At 56.0% G+C, this 18,135-nt stretch overlaps 2 protein-coding genes, 1 pseudogene and 2 gene segments (V, D, J or C); 2 read left to right on the top strand and 3 right to left on the bottom strand.

Moving 5' to 3' along the window:
* Positions 1 to 685: 685 nt before the first annotated feature.
* On the bottom strand, positions 686 to 1,549 carry LOC126036709 (immunoglobulin heavy variable 3-23-like). The segment is given in 2 exon segments: positions 686 to 1,184; positions 1,509 to 1,549. Coding segments are annotated over 2 exon segments (540 nt in total).
* A 625-nt stretch (positions 1,550 to 2,174) lies between these two features.
* Positions 2,175 to 2,694, bottom strand: LOC126036708 (immunoglobulin heavy variable 3-23-like; annotated as a pseudogene).
* A 4,499-nt stretch (positions 2,695 to 7,193) lies between these two features.
* On the bottom strand, positions 7,194 to 10,134 carry LOC126036707 (uncharacterized). Its single transcript, XM_049796735.1, has 5 exons — positions 10,056 to 10,134; positions 9,487 to 9,879; positions 8,627 to 8,818; positions 8,030 to 8,384; positions 7,194 to 7,221 (listed from the first exon to the last, which is right to left on the bottom strand). The coding sequence occupies exons 1-5, from the start codon at positions 10,132 to 10,134 to the stop codon at positions 7,194 to 7,196; spliced, it is 1,047 nt and encodes a 348-aa protein (XP_049652692.1).
* A 50-nt stretch (positions 10,135 to 10,184) lies between these two features.
* LOC126036706 (uncharacterized) lies at positions 10,185 to 11,350 on the top strand (the record flags this gene model as incomplete). Its single annotated transcript, XM_049796734.1, has 2 exons — positions 10,185 to 10,764; positions 10,833 to 11,350. Coding segments are annotated over 2 exons (1,098 nt in total), but the record flags the coding sequence as incomplete, so codon positions are not given.
* A 494-nt stretch (positions 11,351 to 11,844) lies between these two features.
* Positions 11,845 to 12,712, top strand: LOC126036705 (immunoglobulin heavy variable 3-23-like). The segment is given in 2 exon segments: positions 11,845 to 11,851; positions 12,297 to 12,712. Coding segments are annotated over 2 exon segments (423 nt in total).
* The last annotated feature ends 5,423 nt before the right edge of the window (positions 12,713 to 18,135 follow it).

Below are 18,135 nucleotides of genomic sequence, written 5' to 3'. Positions count from 1 at the left end.
ATCAAGGGGGGAAGGGTCTCCTTCACAAGCCGACCATGTATTTGGAGAAGTGACTCCCCTATTCCCAACCTGAATCCTAGGGGATTTACCCCCGACCTGTGGAACGGTGTGTACGCCTGTGCCGGAGTGGATTCTATATATCGGAGTGGAGTTTCCCCTTTTCTTTCTTTCTTTGACTGGTCTGTGATTGTTTGCGTACACAAGGCTGTCATGTGAAACTGAAGCTGAAACCCTCCAGCTTGTTTTTTTTTACCTTACTTCCTCATGCAACTGAATAACGGTTAGATTGAGACTCGGGACACACTCTTTGTTACGGGATTTCAAGGCTCAGTTCAGGTTTTGGTTCTTCGAATGGTTGCAGCTGTCGGCGCGGAAGTCACGGACACTGCACACAATCAATATGATCAAGGCAGATGCCACTTTCTTGCCCAAATAGCTTGGTTTATAGAAGTATTTTCATTCCTGCTCATGCGTAAGCCATCTGTTGATTGGTCAGCATGTGCTGTCCACGCGCCTAAACCAATAAGTTGATAGGAGAAGGTCTTCCGATCACGCGAATGGTTCCCTCCACCTGTATCTTGTCTTGCGTCCTGCTTTCTGTCACGTAGGCCCAACTTTGTTCAGCTTTTTGTGCTTATTTCATCAAACTTTGTAGCAACACTTACCATTCTTTTACTTTTTGGCCTTAACGCAACCCAAGGCTGGGTGGATTTTGTAGCCCCGCCATGAATCCCGTCTCTGCACCAGACATGGTGAAACTCGTTTGGGACCTATGAGCCGGACAACCCACGGAGAGGCGATTCAGGACGATGCTGGGACGTGGGGACGCGCTGCGGGGGGTTTGGGGCTCGGTGCCGGGGTCGGTGCCACCACCAGCACCTTTCGCGCAGTAGTAGGTGGCCGTGTCGTCGGCCCTGAGGCTGTTCATCTGCAGCGTGAGCGTGTTCTGGGAGTTGTCCTTCGAGATGGTGAAGCGTCCGTTGACCGATGGCGCGTAGTAGGTGCCACTACCACTGCTGCTAATACCCGCGACCCACTCGAGCCCCTTCCCAGGTGCCTGTCGCACCCACTGCATGTAGGAGCTGCTGAAGGTGAAGCCGGAGGCCTTGCAGAGGAGGCGCAGGGACCCCCCGGGTGTCTGGAGACCACCTCCGGACTCGACCAGTTGCACGGCCGCCGCAGCCCTACGGAGACAGGAAGGACGGGATGGAGTTGTCCAGGTCCAGAGTCACCCACCCACCCAAAATCTGCATGACGGAGGTTGGGGCATCCTATTTGAGAGGGCTGCAAGGAAGAAGACGAGGAGGAGGAAGGTGGGAGGGGGGCTGCTCTGGGGTGGGTCCTGCTGGGGGGTCCTCTCTGCTGAAGGGGGACTTGAGTTGCTCAGGGTGATGGTTACACCAAAGGAGGGTTCCAAATGCCCTGACCATCCCTGCCCTATTTCCAGACCCCTGACCCAACCCTGGACCCCTTGCTCTCAACTCAGGCCCTTTGCTCCAAGCCCAGACCCATGCAAGGGCTCCGGCTTCACCTTCAGCAGCAAAGGCATGGACCGCGTGCGACAGGCGCCTGGGAAGGGTCTTGAGCCGGTCGCGGCTATTAGCAGCGATGGTAGTACCACAGGTTACGCGCCATCGGTCAAGGGACGCTTCACCATCTCGAGGGACAACTCCCAGAGCACGGTCACGCTGCAGATGAACAGCCTCAGGGCCGACGACACGGCCACCTACTACTGCGCGAAAACTGCTGGTGGTGATGGAAAAGCTGGAATCATGTCCCAGCATCCCTGCCTTGTGTCCCATCACCTCAACATCTGCCCAAAACCCTTGTCCTGAGCCAGGACCCAGCTCCAAGACTGGACCCTCACAGTGATCCCAGAGCCTTGTACGGAACACAGACCATCGCCCTGAGCCCGGATCCCTGTCCCAACCCTGGATCCTTTGCCTGAAGCCTGGACCCTCCTACCCTGCCCCAACGTCCCTGCACCGTTCCCAGCATCATCACAAAGCCCGGACCCTCGCCCGGGACTGTTTGCAGGAGTCTGGATCCTTTGGAAGGAGCCCGGACCCCTGCACGGTGCCCAAATCCCCGGGTCTTGCCCCAAACCCAGGCTCGGTGCATCCTCTACAAGGGCTGTGGGTTGATAGAGAGACGTCTGGGCTGGGTGGGAAGGGTCAAAATTTGGGAGAAGGGTCCAGGTTGGGTGCAGGGGAGCAGGTAGGTTGCAAGAATCCAAGAATATGGAAGGGGTTTGTGGAAGAGGCCAAGGTTTGGGGACGCAGAAAAGGGATGTTGGGGCTCTTTGCCAGGGTTGCTGCGAGCACCACCACCACCAGCAGCTTTCGCGCAGTAGTAGGAGGCCGTGTCGTCGGCCCTGAGGCTGTTCATCTGCAGCGTGAGCGTGCTCTGGGAGTTGTCCTTCGAGATGGTGAAGCGTCCCTTGACCGACGGCGCATAGTCGGTGCTACTACCATCGTTTTGAATACCCACGACCGGCTCGAGCCCCTTCCCAGGTGCCTGTCGCACCCAGTTCATGGCATAGCTGCTGAAGGTGAAGCCGGAGCCCTTGCAGAGGAGGCGCAGGGACCCCCCGGGTGTCTGGAGACCACCTCCGGACTCGACCAGTTGCACGGCCGCCCGCAGCCCTGTGGAGACAGAAAGGACGGGATGGAGTTGCCCCGGTCCAGAGTCACCCACCCACCAAAATCCATGTGCCGGGGGTAGGGATCAGCGTGGCTGGGTCCTACTGATAGCATATATCCATACATTCCATCTGGTATGTCCAATATTTTGATGGTTTTAATATTTTGTGCCAGCCGTGGAAACTGGTTTGCTGCTAAAAGACTGTCAAAGTGAGATTTGGTAAATAATATTAGAAATCTTCTTAGAACCAACTGACACTATGGTTGAAACAACAGACAAAAGTATAGCCAAGCAATTAACTAGTAGATGTAGTTACTCATGAGTTTTGCAGTTCTTTGCTTTTACGACTAGATGTTCCCAGGTAGGACCCTGCAACCCCGGGCACACGGATTTAGGGGTGGGTGGGATACGTTAGGACCCGGGCGACTCCATCCCGTCCTTTCTGTCTCCGCAGGTCTGCGGGCGGCCGTGCAACTGGTCGAATCCGGAGGTGGTCTCCAGACACCCGGGGGGTCCCTGCGCCTCCTCTGCAAGGCCTCCGGCTTCACCTTCAGCAGCTTCGACATGGAGTGGGTGCGACAGGCGCCCGGGAAGGGGCTCGAGTTCGTCGCAGGTATTTACAGCGATGGTAGTTACACCTTGTACGCGCCGTCGGTCAAGGGACGCTTCACCATCTCGAGGGACAACTCCCAGAACACGCTCACGCTGCAGATGAACAGCCTCAGGGCCGACGACACGGCCACCTACTACTGCGCGAAATATGCTGCTGATTGTGGTGACACCAACCCTGGCACCGATCCCCAACACGCCTGCACTGCCTCCCCAAACCTTGGCCTCTTCCACAAATTCCTTCCTTATTCCTGGATTCTTGCAACCTACCTGCTCCCCTGCACCCAACCCGGACCCTTGTCCTGAGTTTCGACCCTTCCCACCCAGCCCAGACGTCTCTCACCCAACGTGCTGACCTTGTAGAAAACGTGTAGGGAAGAGGTTTGGGGCAAGATCCGGGGATTTGGGCACCGTGCAGGGGTCCGGGCTCCTTCCAAAGGATCCAGACTCCTGCAAACAGTCCAGGGCGAGGGTCCGGGCTTTGGGAAGATGCTGGGAACGGTGCAGGGATGTTGGGGCAGGGTGTGAGGGTCCAAGCACGGGGCAAAGGATCCACGGATGGGGTGGGAATCCTGGCTGAGGGTGAGGACCTGGGTTGGGTGCAGGGCTGCAGGTGGGGCACAAAGGACCAAGAATTGGATGGGAGTTTGAGGATGATGCCGGGATTTCGGGACACAGCGCAGGGATGTTGGGGCTCGGTGCCAGCATCAGTGTCACCATCATCTTGTTTCGCGCAGTAGTAGGTGGCCGTGTCGTCGGCCCTGAGGCTGTTCATCTGCAGCGTCAGCAAGTTCTGGGAGTTGTCCCTCGAGATGGTGAAGCGTCCTTGGACCGACGGTGTGTACCAGGTGCTACTACCATCGCTGCTAATATCCGCAACGTACTCGAGCCCCCTCCCAGGTGCCTGTCGCACCCAGACCATCCAGAAGCTGCTGAAGTCGAAGCCGGAGCCCTTGCAGAGGAGACGCAGGGACCCCCCGGGTGTCTGGAGACCACCTCCGGACTCGACCAGTTGCACAGAGCCCAAACACCCGGACTCGCCGCAAAGGACGCAGGTTGGGTGCAAGAGTTTTGGGCTGGGTGGGAAGGGTCGAGGCTCAGGACAAGGGTCCGGGTTGGGTGAAGGGGTCTGGAGACAGGGCTGGGGGCCGGGCAGGGATGGTCAGGGCCACTTGCACCGTCCTTTGGTGTAACCATCACCCTGAGCAACTCTAGACAACCAGGGCAGAGAGGACCCACCAGCAGGACCCACCCCAGAGCAGCCCCCCTCCCACCTTCCTCCTCCTCATCTTCTTCATCACAGCCCTTCCAGGTAGGATCCCCCAACCCCAGGCTCATAGATTTTGGGTGGGTGGGCGACTCTGGGACCGGGGTGACTCCATCCCGTCCTTTCTGTCTCCGCAGGGCTGCGGGCGGCCGTGCAACTGGTCGCATCTGGAGGTGGTCTCCAGACACCCGGGGGGTCCCTGCGCCTCCTCTGCAAGGGCTCCGGCTTCACCTTCAGCAGCTACCCCATGCACTGGGTGCGACAGGTCCCCGGGAAGGGGTTCGAGTGGGTCGCGAGTATTAGCAGAAGTGGTAGTTACACCTACTACCCGCCGGCGTTCAAAGGACGCTTCACCATCTCAAAGGACAACTCCCAGAGCACGGTCACGCTGCAGATGAACAGCCTCAGGGCCGACGACACGGCCACCTACTACTGCGCGAAAGAAGGTGATGGTAGTGCTAGTGATGCTCATGCCATGTCCCAGCAGCCCTGCTCTGTGTCCCCACATCCTGAATTCTTCCTCAAGCTCCCAACTCGTTCCTGGTGCCCTTCACCCAACCCGGACCCTTGTCCTGAGCCTTGACCCTTCCCACCCAGCCCAGACCTCTTCCTCCCAACCCACGTTGTTTGCGGTGAGCCCGGGTGTTTGGGCTCCGTGGCCGGCCGTGCAACTGGTCGAGTCCGGAGGTGGTCTCCAGACACCCGGGGGGTCCCTGCGCCTCCTCTGCAAGGCCTCCGGCTTCACCTTCAGCAGCTTCGGCATGTACTGGGTGCGACAGACACCTGGGAAGGGTTTCGAATTCGTCGCGGATATTAACCCTGGTGGTAGTTACACCTGGTATGCGCCGTCGGTCAAAGGACGCTTCACCATCTCGAGGGACAACTCCCAGAACACGCTCACGCTGCAGATGAACAGCCTCAGGGCCGACGACACGGCCACCTACTACTGCGCGAAATCTGCTGATGGTAATAGTGATGCTGGCACCGGCGCTGGCACTGATCCGTAACATCCCTGTACTGTGTCCCGAAATCCCGGCATCATCCTCAAACTCCCATCCAGTTCGTGGTCCCTTGTGCCCCACCTGGACCCCTGCACCCAACCCAGGTCCTCGCCCTGAGCCCGGATCCCTGCCGCGACTGTGGATCCTCTGCCCCGTGCTTGCACCCTCCTACCCTGAACTAATGTCCCTGCACCATTCCCAGCATCTTCCCAAATCCCAGACCCTCGCCCTGGACTGTTTGCAGGAGTCTGGATCCTTTGGAAGGAGCCCGGACCCCTGCACGGTGCCCAAATCCCCGCGTCTTGCCCCAAACCCAGGCTCGGTGCGTCCTCTACAAGGGCTTTGGGTTGGTAGAGAGACGTCTGGGCTGGGTGGGAAGGGTCGAAACTTGGGACAAGGGTCCGCGTTGGGTACAAGAGAGCAGGTAGGTTGCAAGAATCCAGGAATAAGGCAGGAGTTTGTGGAAGAGGCCAAGGTTTGGGGATGCAGTACAGGGGTGTTGGGGTTTGGTGCCACCAGCAGCACCATAAGCACATTTCGCGCAGTAGTAGGTGGCCGTGTCGTCGGCCCTGAGGCTGTTCATCTGCAGCGTGAGCGTGTTCTGGGAGTTGTCCCTCGAGATGGTGAAGCGTCCTTCGACCGACGGCGCGTACCAGGTGGTACTAACATCATCGTCAATACACGCGACATATTCGAGCCCCTTCCCGGGTGCCTGTCGCACCCAGTACATGGGGTAGCTGCTGAAGGTGAAGCCGGAGCCCTTGCAGAGGAGGCGCAGGGAACCCCCGGGTGTCTGGAGACCACCTCCGGACTCGACCAGTTGCACGGCCGCCCATGGAGCCCAAACACCCGGGCTCACCGCAAAGGATGCAGGTTGGGTGCAAGAGGTCTGGGCTGGGTGGGAAGGGTCGAGGCTCAGGACAAGGGTTTGCGTTGGATGCAAGGGATCAGGTCGGTTGGGTCGCAAGAGTCCAGGAATGAGGCATTTGACCTCGTTTGTGTCTTAATGTCACTCTTGGGATGATATCAGACCCTTCCCCGACATTGGATCGGGACAGCGTCCTTTGACTGCTGGTGCGTTGGAGGTGCTACTACCACTGCTGTGAATACTCGCGACGTATTCGAGCCCATTCCCGGGCGCCTGTCGCACCCACGGCGTGTCGTTGCTGCTGAAGGTGACGTCAGAGCACTTGCAGAGGAGGCAGAGGGCCCAGATTTGGGTCAAGAGCCGGGGATTTGGGCACCGTGAAGGATTTGGGCTCGCTGCAAGGCTGCAGGCGGGATGTGAGGGTCTGGGTTTGGTGCAAGGGTCTGGGCTCGTGTCGCGTCCCAAAGTTGTTGCGACTGAGGTTCATCGATTTCCTTTGTCAGAATTAAGGTGAAACGACAGCAGGGGAGTTCAAACAACAATCAACATTGAGTCAACCTGGCTAACCTTGCTCAAGTACAAGTGACCTTATCAATATGAGCCTTGCAACATGGCATTAAGCCGCTGTTTGAGAAGAGGAGGGAAGTACAGAAAAACAAAATGGAAAAAGGAACATGAAACGTATCAGAAGGAGAGCCCTCCCGTTGAGGCCCGAGGGTCAGAGCAGACCCACTTGCTTTCTGTTCTCCTTCTCAAAGAGGAGCTGGATCCACTCCTAGTCTCAGAGTTGGTCAACGGTTTCTGTTTAAAAGGATGACGTGTAGCGATTGTGGAAAAGAGAGAAGGAGAAGAGAGAATGAGAGAAAGAAAGAAAGAGAAAGAGAGAAAGAGAGAAAGAGAGAAAGAGAGAAAGAGAGAAAGAGAGAAGAGAAGAGAAGAGGAGAAGGGTTTCACCAGTCCTGGGTCGAGCATTGGTCCAGCCAGCGTAGAGATCCAGTTCCGGAGGGCGCGCACTGAGGACTCGTTCTCTCTTCTTTTATCGTGTGTTGGTTGATGGTCTCGACATGCGCAGTTCCCGTTCCCGGGGTTCTCTGGAATCGGTCGGTGAGCTTTGGGGGGTGACTCATTGTGGAGTTGCGTTTCTTTTCCTGCTGGCATGGCCGCTGAAGATAGAAGCACAGTCCCAACTTCCGTGGGGTCTTCTTCCTCCAGGAAGGCATAAATTGTGTTCCTTCTCCTGGTCAATTAAGATAAGGAATTGGGGCTTTGGAGAAGTGCGTTCCCACCCTCCGTGGGGCCCTGTCCTCCGGCCACATTTTCCTGTTCACAAAACTCCAGCATTTTTACAGAGACCGTTTTCTCCAGCAAAGTTCTTTAGCGGATGTTTGAGACATTGAATTTGTCAAACCGTCACAGCTTGATGGAAACGGTCCAGGTTCAGGACAAGGACGTGGGTTGGGTGTTGGGTCTGTGTTTGGTGTTGGGTCCGGGTTGGGAGCAAAAGGTCCAGGCTCAGGGAAAGGATTTGGGTTTGGTGCAAGGGTCCGGGCTGAGTGGATGGTCTTTGGAAAGTTGGTGGGATCTGGGGGAACAGAGCAGGAATGCTGCGGCTCGGAGTGAGCATCAGTGTCACCGCCACCATCTCTCGCGCAGTAGTAGGTGGCCGAGTCGTCGGCCCTGAGGCTGTTCATCTGCAGCGTGAGCGTGCTCTGGGAGTTGTCCCTTGAGATGGTGAAGCGTCCCTTGACCGATGGCGCGTAGTAGATGCTACCACCACCTCTGCTAATATACGCGACCCACTCGAGCCCCTTCCCGGGTGCCTGTCGCACCCAGTTCATGGCATAGCTGCTGAAGGTGAAGCCGGAGGCCTTGCAGAGGAGGCGCAGGGACCCCCCGGGTGTCTGGAGACCACCTCCGGACTCGACCAGTTGCACGGCCGCCCACGGAGCCCAAACACCCCAGGAGGTCCCTGCCGGAGCCCTTGCAGGGGTCTGGGCTTGGAGCAAAGGGTCGGGGTTGAGAGCAAGGGGTCCAGGGTTGGGTCAGGGGTCTGGAAACAGGGCAGGGAAGGTCAAGGCCTGTGGAACCCTCCTTTGGTGTAACCATCACCCTGAGCAACTCAAGTCCCCCTTCGGCAGAGAGGACCCCCCAGCAGGACCCACCCCAGAGCAGCACCCTCTTCCACCTTCCTCCTCCTTGTCTTCTTCCTTGCAGCCCTCTCAAATAGGATCCCCCAACCTCCGTCAGGCAGATTTTGGGTGGGTGGGTGATTCAGGGACCTGGGCGACTCCATCCCATCCTTTCTGTCTCCCCAGGGCTGCGGGCGGCCGTACAACTGGTCGAGTCCGGAGGTGGTCTCCAGACACCCGGGGGGTCCCTGCGCCTCCTCTGCAAGGGCTCCGGCTTCACCTTCAGCAGCTACAACATGTTCTGGGTGCGACAGGCACCCGGGAATGGGCTCGAATACGTCGCGAGTATTCACAGCAGTGGTAGTAGCACCTCCAACGCACCAGCGGTCAAAGGACGCTGTCCCGATCCAATGTCGGGGAAGTGTCTCATATGATCCCAAGAGCGACATTAAGACACAAACGAGGTCAAATACCTCATTCCTGGACTCTTGCGATGTAACCGACCTGATCCCTTGCATCCAACGCAAACATGGTTGATGTTTGGGGCAAAACCAGTTGAGATTTAGGGCAAACAGTTGAGGGTTGAGGCCAAAATGATGGAAGTTTGGGGCCAAAATGGTTGAGGTTTGATGCAAATGGTTGAGGTTTAGAGGCAACAGTTGCAGTTTGTGGCAAACAGTCAAAGCTTGGTGCAAACAATGGAGCTTTGAGGCAAAAATGGTTGAGCTTTGGGGCAAAGGATTGAGCTTTGGGGCAAATGGTAGAGGTTTGGAGCAAACACAGTTGAGTTTCGGGGCAAAAAATCTTGCAGTTTTGGTGAAAGAGTTGAGGTTTGCGGCAAATGGTTGAGGTGTGGGACAAATGGGCGAGTCTTGAGGAGCGATCTGGAGGGGCTGCAGGGGTCTTGGAGTGGGGTGACGGTTTTGGGAGGATTTGGGGACACAGTGCAGGGATGTTGGGGCTCGGTACCAGGGTTGGTCCCACCACAATAATTATCGTCTTCTTTCGCGCAGTAGTAGGTGGCCGTGTCGTCGGCCCTGAGGCTGTTCATCTGCAGCGTGACCGTGCTCTGGGAGTTGTCCTTCGAGATGGTGAAGCGTCCCTTGACCGATGGCGCGTAGTAGGTGGTACCACCACTGCTGCTAATACCCGCGACCCACTCGAGCCCCTTCCCGGGCGCCTGTCGCACCCAGTCCATGTTGTAGCTGCTGAAGGTGAAGCCGGAGGCCTTGCAGAGGAGGCGCAGGGACCCCCCGGGTGTCTGGAGACCACCTCCGGACTCGACCAGTTGCACGGCCGCCCATGGGGCCCAAAAACCCGGACTCGCCGCAAAGGACGCGGGTTGGGTGCAAGAGGTCTGGGCTGGGTGGGAAGGGTCGAGGCTCAGGACAAGGGTCCGGGTTGGGTGCAGGGGTCTGGAGACAGGGCTGGGGGCCGGGCAGGGATGGTCAGGGCCTGTGGAACCCTCCTTTGATGTAACCATCACCCTGAGCAACTCGAGTCCCCCTGGGCAGAGAGGACCCACCAACAGGACCCACCCCAGAGCAGGCCCCCTCCACCTTCCTCCTCATCCTCGTCTTCCTCACAGTCCTCACAGGTAGAATTGTCCAACCCCATGCGTATAGATTTTGGGTGGGTGGGCGAGTCTGGGACCGGGGTGACTCCATCCCGTCCTTTCTCTCTCCGCAGGGCTGCGGGCAGCCGTGCAACTGGTCGAATCCGGAGGTGGTCTCCAGACACCCGGGGGGTCCCTGCGCCTCCTCTGCAAGGGCTCCGGCTACGACTTCAGCAGCTATGCCATGGAGTGGCTGCGACAGGCGCCCGGCAAGGGGCTCGAATACGTGGCGAGTATTTACAGCAGTGGTAGTAGCACCCACTACGCGCCGGCGGTCCAAGGACATTTCATCGTGTCGAGGGACAACTCCCAGAGCACGCTCACGCTGCAGATGAACAGCCTCAGGGCCGACGACACGGCCACCTACTACTGCACGAAACTTGGTGGTGGCACCGACGGGACGTCTGGGCAGGAAAACCGCCGTCGAGCGGTGTCCCCGCGGGAGGCAGGAGGCAGCGATGCCTGGCAGCCCTCAGCGCCGCGCTGCGACGGCTGCAGCCGCTGCATCTGCCGGTCCCGAGCCTGGACCCCGGCACCGAGCCCCGACGTCCCTGCTCTGCGTTCCCAAATCCCAGAACAGACCCATCCCTCTGGACCGAACCCTCCCCCGGACCCCAGGTTTGCTCCCACGAGTCTGGGGCCAGCCTGGAGGAAGGATGATGGGAATCTGGGGGTCTCTCACCTTCTGCCCCCTCCCCAGGGCTGCGGGCGGCCGTGCAACTGGTCGAGTCCGGAGGGGGCCTGCAGAAACCCGGGGGGTCCCTGGGCCTCCGCTGCAAGGCGTCCGGCTTCGACTTCGGCAGCTACGGCATGTTCTGGGTGCGACAGGCGCCCGGGAAGGGGCTCGAGTGGCTGGCGAGTATTCACTACAGCGGTGGTTACACCTTCTACGCACCATCGGTCAAGGGACGCTTCACCATCTCGAGGGACAACAGCCAGAACTTGCTCACGCTGCAGATGAACAGCCTCAGGGTCGACGACACGGCCACCTACTACTGCGCGAAAGAAGACGATGATGATGGTTGCGCCGACGCCGCCACCGAGCCCCAACATCCCTTTTCTGCGTCCCCAAAACTTGGCCTCTTCCACAAACCCCTTCCATATTCTTGGATTCTTGCAACCTACCTGCTCCCCTGCACCCAACCCGGACCCTTGTCCCGAGTTTTGACCGTTCTCACCCAGCCCAGACGTCTCTCACCCAACGTGCTGACCTTGTAGAAGACGTGTGGGGACGAGGTTTGGGGCAAGATCCAGGGATTTGGGCACCATGCAGGGGTCCAGGCTCCTTGCAGAGGTTCCAGACTCCTGCAAACAGTCCAGGCTCAGAGCGAGGGGCCGGGCTTTGGGAAGATGCTGGGAACAGTACAGGGACGTTGGGTCAGGGTAGGAAGGTCCAGGCTTGGGGAAAGGATCCCGGGTTGGGACAGGGATCCGGGCTCAGGGCGACGGTCTGTGTTCCGTACAAGGCTCTGGGATCACTGTGAGGGTCCAGTCTTGGAGCTGCATCCTGGCTCAGGGCAAGGGTTTTGGGCAGATGTTGAGGTGATGGGACACAAGGCAGGGATGCTGGGACGTGATGCCAGCTTTTCCATCACCACCAGCATTTTTCGCACAGTAGTAGGTGGCCGTGTCGTCGGCCCTGAGGCTGTTCATCTGCAGCGTGACCGTGCTCTGGGAGTTGTCCCTCGAGATGGTGAAGCGTCCTTTGACCGATGGCGCGTAACCTGTCCAACTACCATCGCTGGTAATACCCGCGACCCACTCGAGCCCATTCCCGGGTGCCTGTCGCACCCAGAACATGTTGTAGCTGCTGAAGGTGAAGCCGGAGCCCTTGCAGGGGTCTGGGCTTGGAGCAAAGGGTCTGGGTTGAGAGCAAGGGGTCCAGGGTTGGGTCAGGGGTCTGGAAACAGGGCAGGGATGGTCAAGGCCCCCTGAACCTTCCTTTGGTGTAACCATCACCCTGAGCAACTCGAGTCCCCCTTTGGCAGAGAGGACCCCCCAAGTAGGATATAGTCCAGAGCAGCCCCCCTCCACCTTCCTCCTCCTCGTCTTCTTCCTTGCAGCCCTCTCAAATAGGATGCTCCAACCTCCGTCAGGCAGATTTTGGGTGGGTGGGAGAATCAGGGACTTGGGTGACTCCATCCCGTCCTTCCTGTCTCCGCAGGGCTGCGGGCGGCCGTGCAACTGGTCGAGTCCGGAGGTGGTCTCCAGACACCTGGGGGTTCCCTGCGCCTCCTCTGCAAGGGCTCCGGCTTCACCTTCAGCAGCTTCAGCATGGGATGGATGCGACAGGCACCCGGGAAGGGGCTCGATTACGTCGCGTTGATTAACAGCGGTGGTAGTAGCACCTACTACGCGCCGTCGGTCGAAGGACGCTTCACCCTCTCGAGGGACAACTCCCAGAACACGCTCACGCTGCAGATGAACAGCCTCAGGGCCGACGACACGGCCACCTACTACTGCGGGAAATATGCTGATAGTGGTGGTCCTGACCCCAACACCTTCTTGAAGTCCTTGCAGAAACTCCCACATCTTCTTGGAAAATTGGACCCTTGCACCAAGCACACAAGCCTTTCTTGAGCCCAAATTCTTGCTCCGGACCTCCTCTGCAAGGGCTCTGGCTTCACCTCAAGCACCTCCTGCATGGACTGGCTGCAGCAGGCACGTAGCACCTTCCCAAAATCCTTCTAGCAAGCCCAGACCGCTGTCCCGAGACCAGACATTCCTTTCCTGCATCCCCAAAGCCCAGCATCTTGCCCAAAATTGCATTATCTGTGCAAATCCCTTGCTCTGAGAATCAGCATCCTTGCCTTGCATCAGGAAATCCCAGCATTTTCCCCAAATCCCAGCATCCTCCCAAAATCCTTACACCAAGCACCAGTGTCCTAGCCCTGCATTCCCCAAAATCACAGCATCTTCCCCAAATTCTAGCCCAAATATCAGCAACCCTGCCCTGCATTCCTCAAAATCACAGCATCTTCCCAAAATCCCAATGTCTTCCCAAAATCCTAGCCCAAATATCAGCATCCCTGCCCTGCATCCCCAAATCCCAGCATCTTCCCCCCAAACCTTACTCTGAGCCTCAGCAACCATGATCTCCATCCCCAAATCCCAACATCTTCCCAAAACCATTGCCCCCAGCATCAGCAACATTGCCCTGCATACACAAATCCCAGCATCTTCCCAAAATACAATTATCTTCCCAAAATCCTTGCCCCAAGGATCAGCATCCTTGCCCTGCATCCACATTCCCACCAACTTCCCCAAATCCTTGGTCTGATCATCAGTATCCCTGTCCTGCAACCCCCAAAATCCCAGCACCTTCCCAAAAATTCCACCATCTTCCCAAAAATCCTTGTGCCCAGCATTGGCATCCCTGCCCTGCATCGTCAAATCCCAGCATCGTCCCAAAACTTCCAGCATATTCCCCAAAATCCTTGCCCTGAGCATCAGTCTTCCTGCCCTGCATCCCCCCAAATCCCAGCATCTTCCCCCAAAAACCAGTTTCTTCCTAAAATCCATCCCTGAGCATCAACATCCCTGCCCTGCATCCCAAAATCCCAACATCTTCCCAAAATCCTTGCTCTGAGTGAAGCAAAACCTGCCCTGCATCTGAAAGTCCCAACATCTTCCCCAAAATCCAGCATCTTCCCCAAACCCTTGCCTTGGACATCAGCATCCCTGCCCTGCATCCCCACAAATCCCAGTACCTTGCCAAAAATCCCACCATCTTCCCCAAATCCAATTATCTTCCCAAAATCCTTGCCCCAATGATAAGCATCATTGCTCCGCATCCCCAAATCCCACCATCTTCCCAAAAGCCTTCACCCGAGCATCAGCATTCTTCCCTGCATCCCCAAATCCCAGCATCTTCCCCAGATCCGTGCCCTGAACATCGACATCCCTGCCCTGCAGCTCAAAATCCCAATATTTCCCCCCAAATCCCACCATCTTCCCAAAGTCCTTGCCCCAAAGCATCAGCACCAATGCCCTGCATCCACAAAACTCAACATTTTTGGCAAATCCCAGCATCTTCCCAACATCCAGCATCTTCCCCAAAGCTTTTCCATGAGCAGCATCATCCCTGCCCTGCATCCCTGAATCCTAGCATCTTCCCAAAATCCTTGTCCTGACCATCAAGACACCTGGCCTGCATCCCCAAATCCCAGCACCTTCCCAAATCCCAGCATGTTCCCAAAACCATTGCTCTGAGCCCAGACACCCCTGCCCTACATCACCAAATACCAGCATTTTACCCCAAATCCAATTATCTTCCCCAAATCCTTGACCCCATTCATCAGCATCCATGCCCTGCATCCAAAGACTCCATCATCTTCCCCAAAACACAATTATCTTCCTAAAATCCTTGCCCCAATAGTCAGCATCCTTGCCCTGCATCCCAAATCCGAGTATCTTCCCCCAAATCCCAGTATCTTCCCCAAATTCCTTGCACCAAGCATCAGAATCCCTTTGTGCATCAGCAAATCCCATCACCTGCCCCAAAATCCCAACATCTTCCCCAAAATACTTGCCCTGACCATCAGTATCCCTGCGCTGCATCCCCAAATCCCAGCATCTTCCACAAATCCTTGCTGTGATCATAAGCCTTCCTGGCCTACATCCCTCAAAATCGCAGCATCTTCCCCCAAAAACCAGTTTCTTCCTAAAATCCCTCCCTGAGCATCAGCATCCCTGCCCTGCATCCCAAAATCCCAACATCTTCCCAAAACTTCCAGCCTCTCCCTGCAAATCCTTCCCCTGAGCATCAGCATCCCTGCCCTGCATCCCCACAAATCCCAGTACCTTGCCAAAAATCCCACCATCTTCCCCAAATCCAATTATCTTCCCAAAATCCTTGCCTCAATGATAAGCATCATTGCTCCGCATCCCCAAATCCCACCATCTTCCCAAAAGCCTTCACCCGAGCATCAGCATTCTTCCCTGCATCCCCAAATCCCAGCATCTTCCCCAGATCCGTGCCCTGAACATCGACATCCCTGCCCTGCAGCTCAAAATCCCAATATTTCCCCCCAAATCCCACCATCTTCCCAAAGTCCTTGCCCCAAAGCATCAGCACCAATGCCCTGCATCCACAAAACTCAACATTTTTGGCAAATCCCAGCATCTTCCCAACATCCAGCATCTTCCCCAAAGCTTTTCCATGAGCAGCATCATCCCTGCCCTGCATCCCTGAATCCTAGCATCTTCCCAAAATCCTTGTCCTGACCATCAAGACACCTGGCCTGCATCCCCAAATCCTTGCACCTTCCAAAAAATCCCAGCATCTTCTCCAAAATATTTGGCCCGATCATCAGCGTCCCTGCCCTGCATACCCCAAAATCCCAGCATATTCCCAAAATCCATGCCCTGAGCACCAGCATTCCTGCCCTGCATCCCCAATTCCCAGCACCTTCCCCTAAAATTCCATCATCTTCCACAAAATCCTTGACCTGTGCATCAGCATGCCTGCCCTGCATTCCAAAATGCCAGCATCTTCCCAAAATCCTTATCCCAAGCATCAGCATCCCTGCGCTGCATCCCCAAATCCCAGCATCTTCCCAAATCCATTGCTCTGAGCCTAGACAGCTCTGCCATGCATCTCCAAATCCCAGCATTTACCAAAATGCAATTATCTTCCCCAAATCCTTGACCCTGTGCATCAGCATCCCTGCCCTGCATCCCAAAATTCCATCATCTTCCCCAAAATACAATTGTCTTCCCAAAATCCTTGTCCCAATAATCAGCATCATTGCCCTGCATCCCCAAATCCCAGCATCTTCCACAAATCCTTGCTGTGATCATAAGCCACCCTGCCCTGCATCCCTCAAAATCCCAGCATCTTCCCCCCAAAAAAGTTTCTTCCTAAAATCCATCCCTGAGCATCAGCATCCCTGACCAGCATCCCCACAAATCCCAGCATCTTCCCAAAATCCTTGCCCAAGACATCAGCATCCCTGCCCTGCATCCCCACAAATCCCAGTACCTTGCCAAAAATCCCACCATCTTCCCCAAATCCAATTATCTTCCCAAAATCCTTGCCCCAATGATAAGCATCATTGCTCCGCATCCCCAAATCCCACCATCTTCCCAAAAGCCTTCACCTGAGCATCAGCATTCTTCCCTGCATCCCAAAATCCCAGCATCTTCCCCAGATCCATGACCCAAACATCGACATCCCTGCCCTGCAGCTCAAAATCCCAGTATTTTCCCCCAAATCCTACCATCTTCCCAACATCCTTCCTCTGAGTCAAGACACCCCTGCCCTGAATCCCCAAATCCCAACATCTTCCCCCAAATCCAACTATCCTCCCAAATTCCTTGCCTGAACATCAGTCTCCCTGCCCTGTATCCACAAATCTGAGCATTCTCCCCAAATCCCAGCATCTTCCCAAAATCCTTCCCACAAGTCAAAATCCCAGCTTCTTCCCTAAAATCCAACTACCTTCCCCAAATCCTTGCCTCGGGCATCAGCATCCTCAAATCCCAGCATCCTGCCCAAAATTCTGGCCCAAGCATCTGCACCTTTGCCCTGCATCCATAAATCCCAGCATCCTCCCAAAATCCAAGCAACTTCCCAAAATCCTTGCCTGAACATCAGCATCCCTGCCCTGCATCCCAAAATCACAGCATCTTCCAAGAAATCCAATTATCTTCCAAAATCCTTGCTCCGAGCCCAGGCAACTGTGCCTGCATCCGAAAATCAAAGCACCTTCCCAAAATCTCAGCATATTCCCCCAAATTCTTGCCCCGAACATCAGCATCCCTGCCCTGCATCCGAAAAAACCCAGCATCTTCCCCCAAATCCCAGCATCTTCCCCCAAAATCCCAGCATCTTCCCCCAAAATCCTTGCCCCAAGCATCTCTACCCTTACCCTGCATCTGCAAATCCCAGCATCTCCCCCTAAATCCAACTATCTTCCCAAAATCCTTGCCTCGAGCATCCGCATCCCTGCTGTGCACCTCCAAATCCCAGCATCTTCCCCAAAATCCAACTACATTCCCCAAATCCTTGTCTCGAGCATCGGGATACTTGTCCTGCATCCCCAAGTCCCACCATCTTCCCAAAATGCCAGCATCTTCCAAAAATCCTTGCCTTGAGCATCAACACCCATGCCCTGCATACACGAATCCCAGCATTTTCCCAAAATACCAGCATCTTCCCAATATCCTTGCCCTGAGCCCAGAAATCTCTGCCCTTCCTCCCAAAATCCCAGCGTCTTCCCCCAAATCCCAGCATCTTCCCCAAATACTTGCCCAAGCATCAGCATCCCTGCCTTTCACCTACAAATCCCAGTATTTTCCCAAAATATCACCATCTTCCCAAAATCCTAGCTCTGAGCCAAGACAACTGTCTTCTGCATCCAAAAATCCCAGCATCTTCCCCCAAATCCCAACATCCTTCCAAAATCCAGCATCTTCCCCAAATCCTTGCCTGAACATCAACATCCCTGCCCTGCATCCCAAAATCCCAACAGCTTTGCAAAAAACCCAATTATCTTCCCAAATCCTTGCTCTGTGCCCAAATGTGTCCGCATCCAAAAATCCCAGCATCTTCCCCAAATTTCAGCATTTTGCTGGAAATCCTTGCCCAAGTATTAGCATCCCTGTCCTGCATCCTCAAATCCCAGCATCTTCTCCAAACTCCTAGAATCTTCCCCCAAATCCTTACCACAACCACTAGAATCACTGCCCTGCATCCCCAAATCCCAGCATCTTGCCCAAAATCCCAGCATCTTGCCCAAAATCCCAGCCCGAGCATCTGCACCCTTGCCCCGCATCCGAAAAAACCCAGCATCTTCCCCCAGATCCAAGCATCTACCCAAAATCCTTGCCCGGAGCATCAGCATCCCTGCCCTGCATCCCCAAATCACAGCATCTTCCCCAAAATCCCAGTGTTTTCCCAAAATCCTCACCCCAAACATCAGCATCCCTGCCCTGCATCCGAAAAACCCAGCGTCTTCCCCCAAATCCCAGCATCTTCTCTAAAATCCTTGCCCCAAGCA

Source organism: Accipiter gentilis, unplaced genomic scaffold, assembly GCF_929443795.1.
Source record: "Accipiter gentilis unplaced genomic scaffold, bAccGen1.1, whole genome shotgun sequence".
NCBI lineage: Eukaryota > Metazoa > Chordata > Aves > Accipitriformes > Accipitridae > Astur > Astur gentilis.
This window is presented reverse-complemented; position numbering and strand designations above follow the sequence as displayed.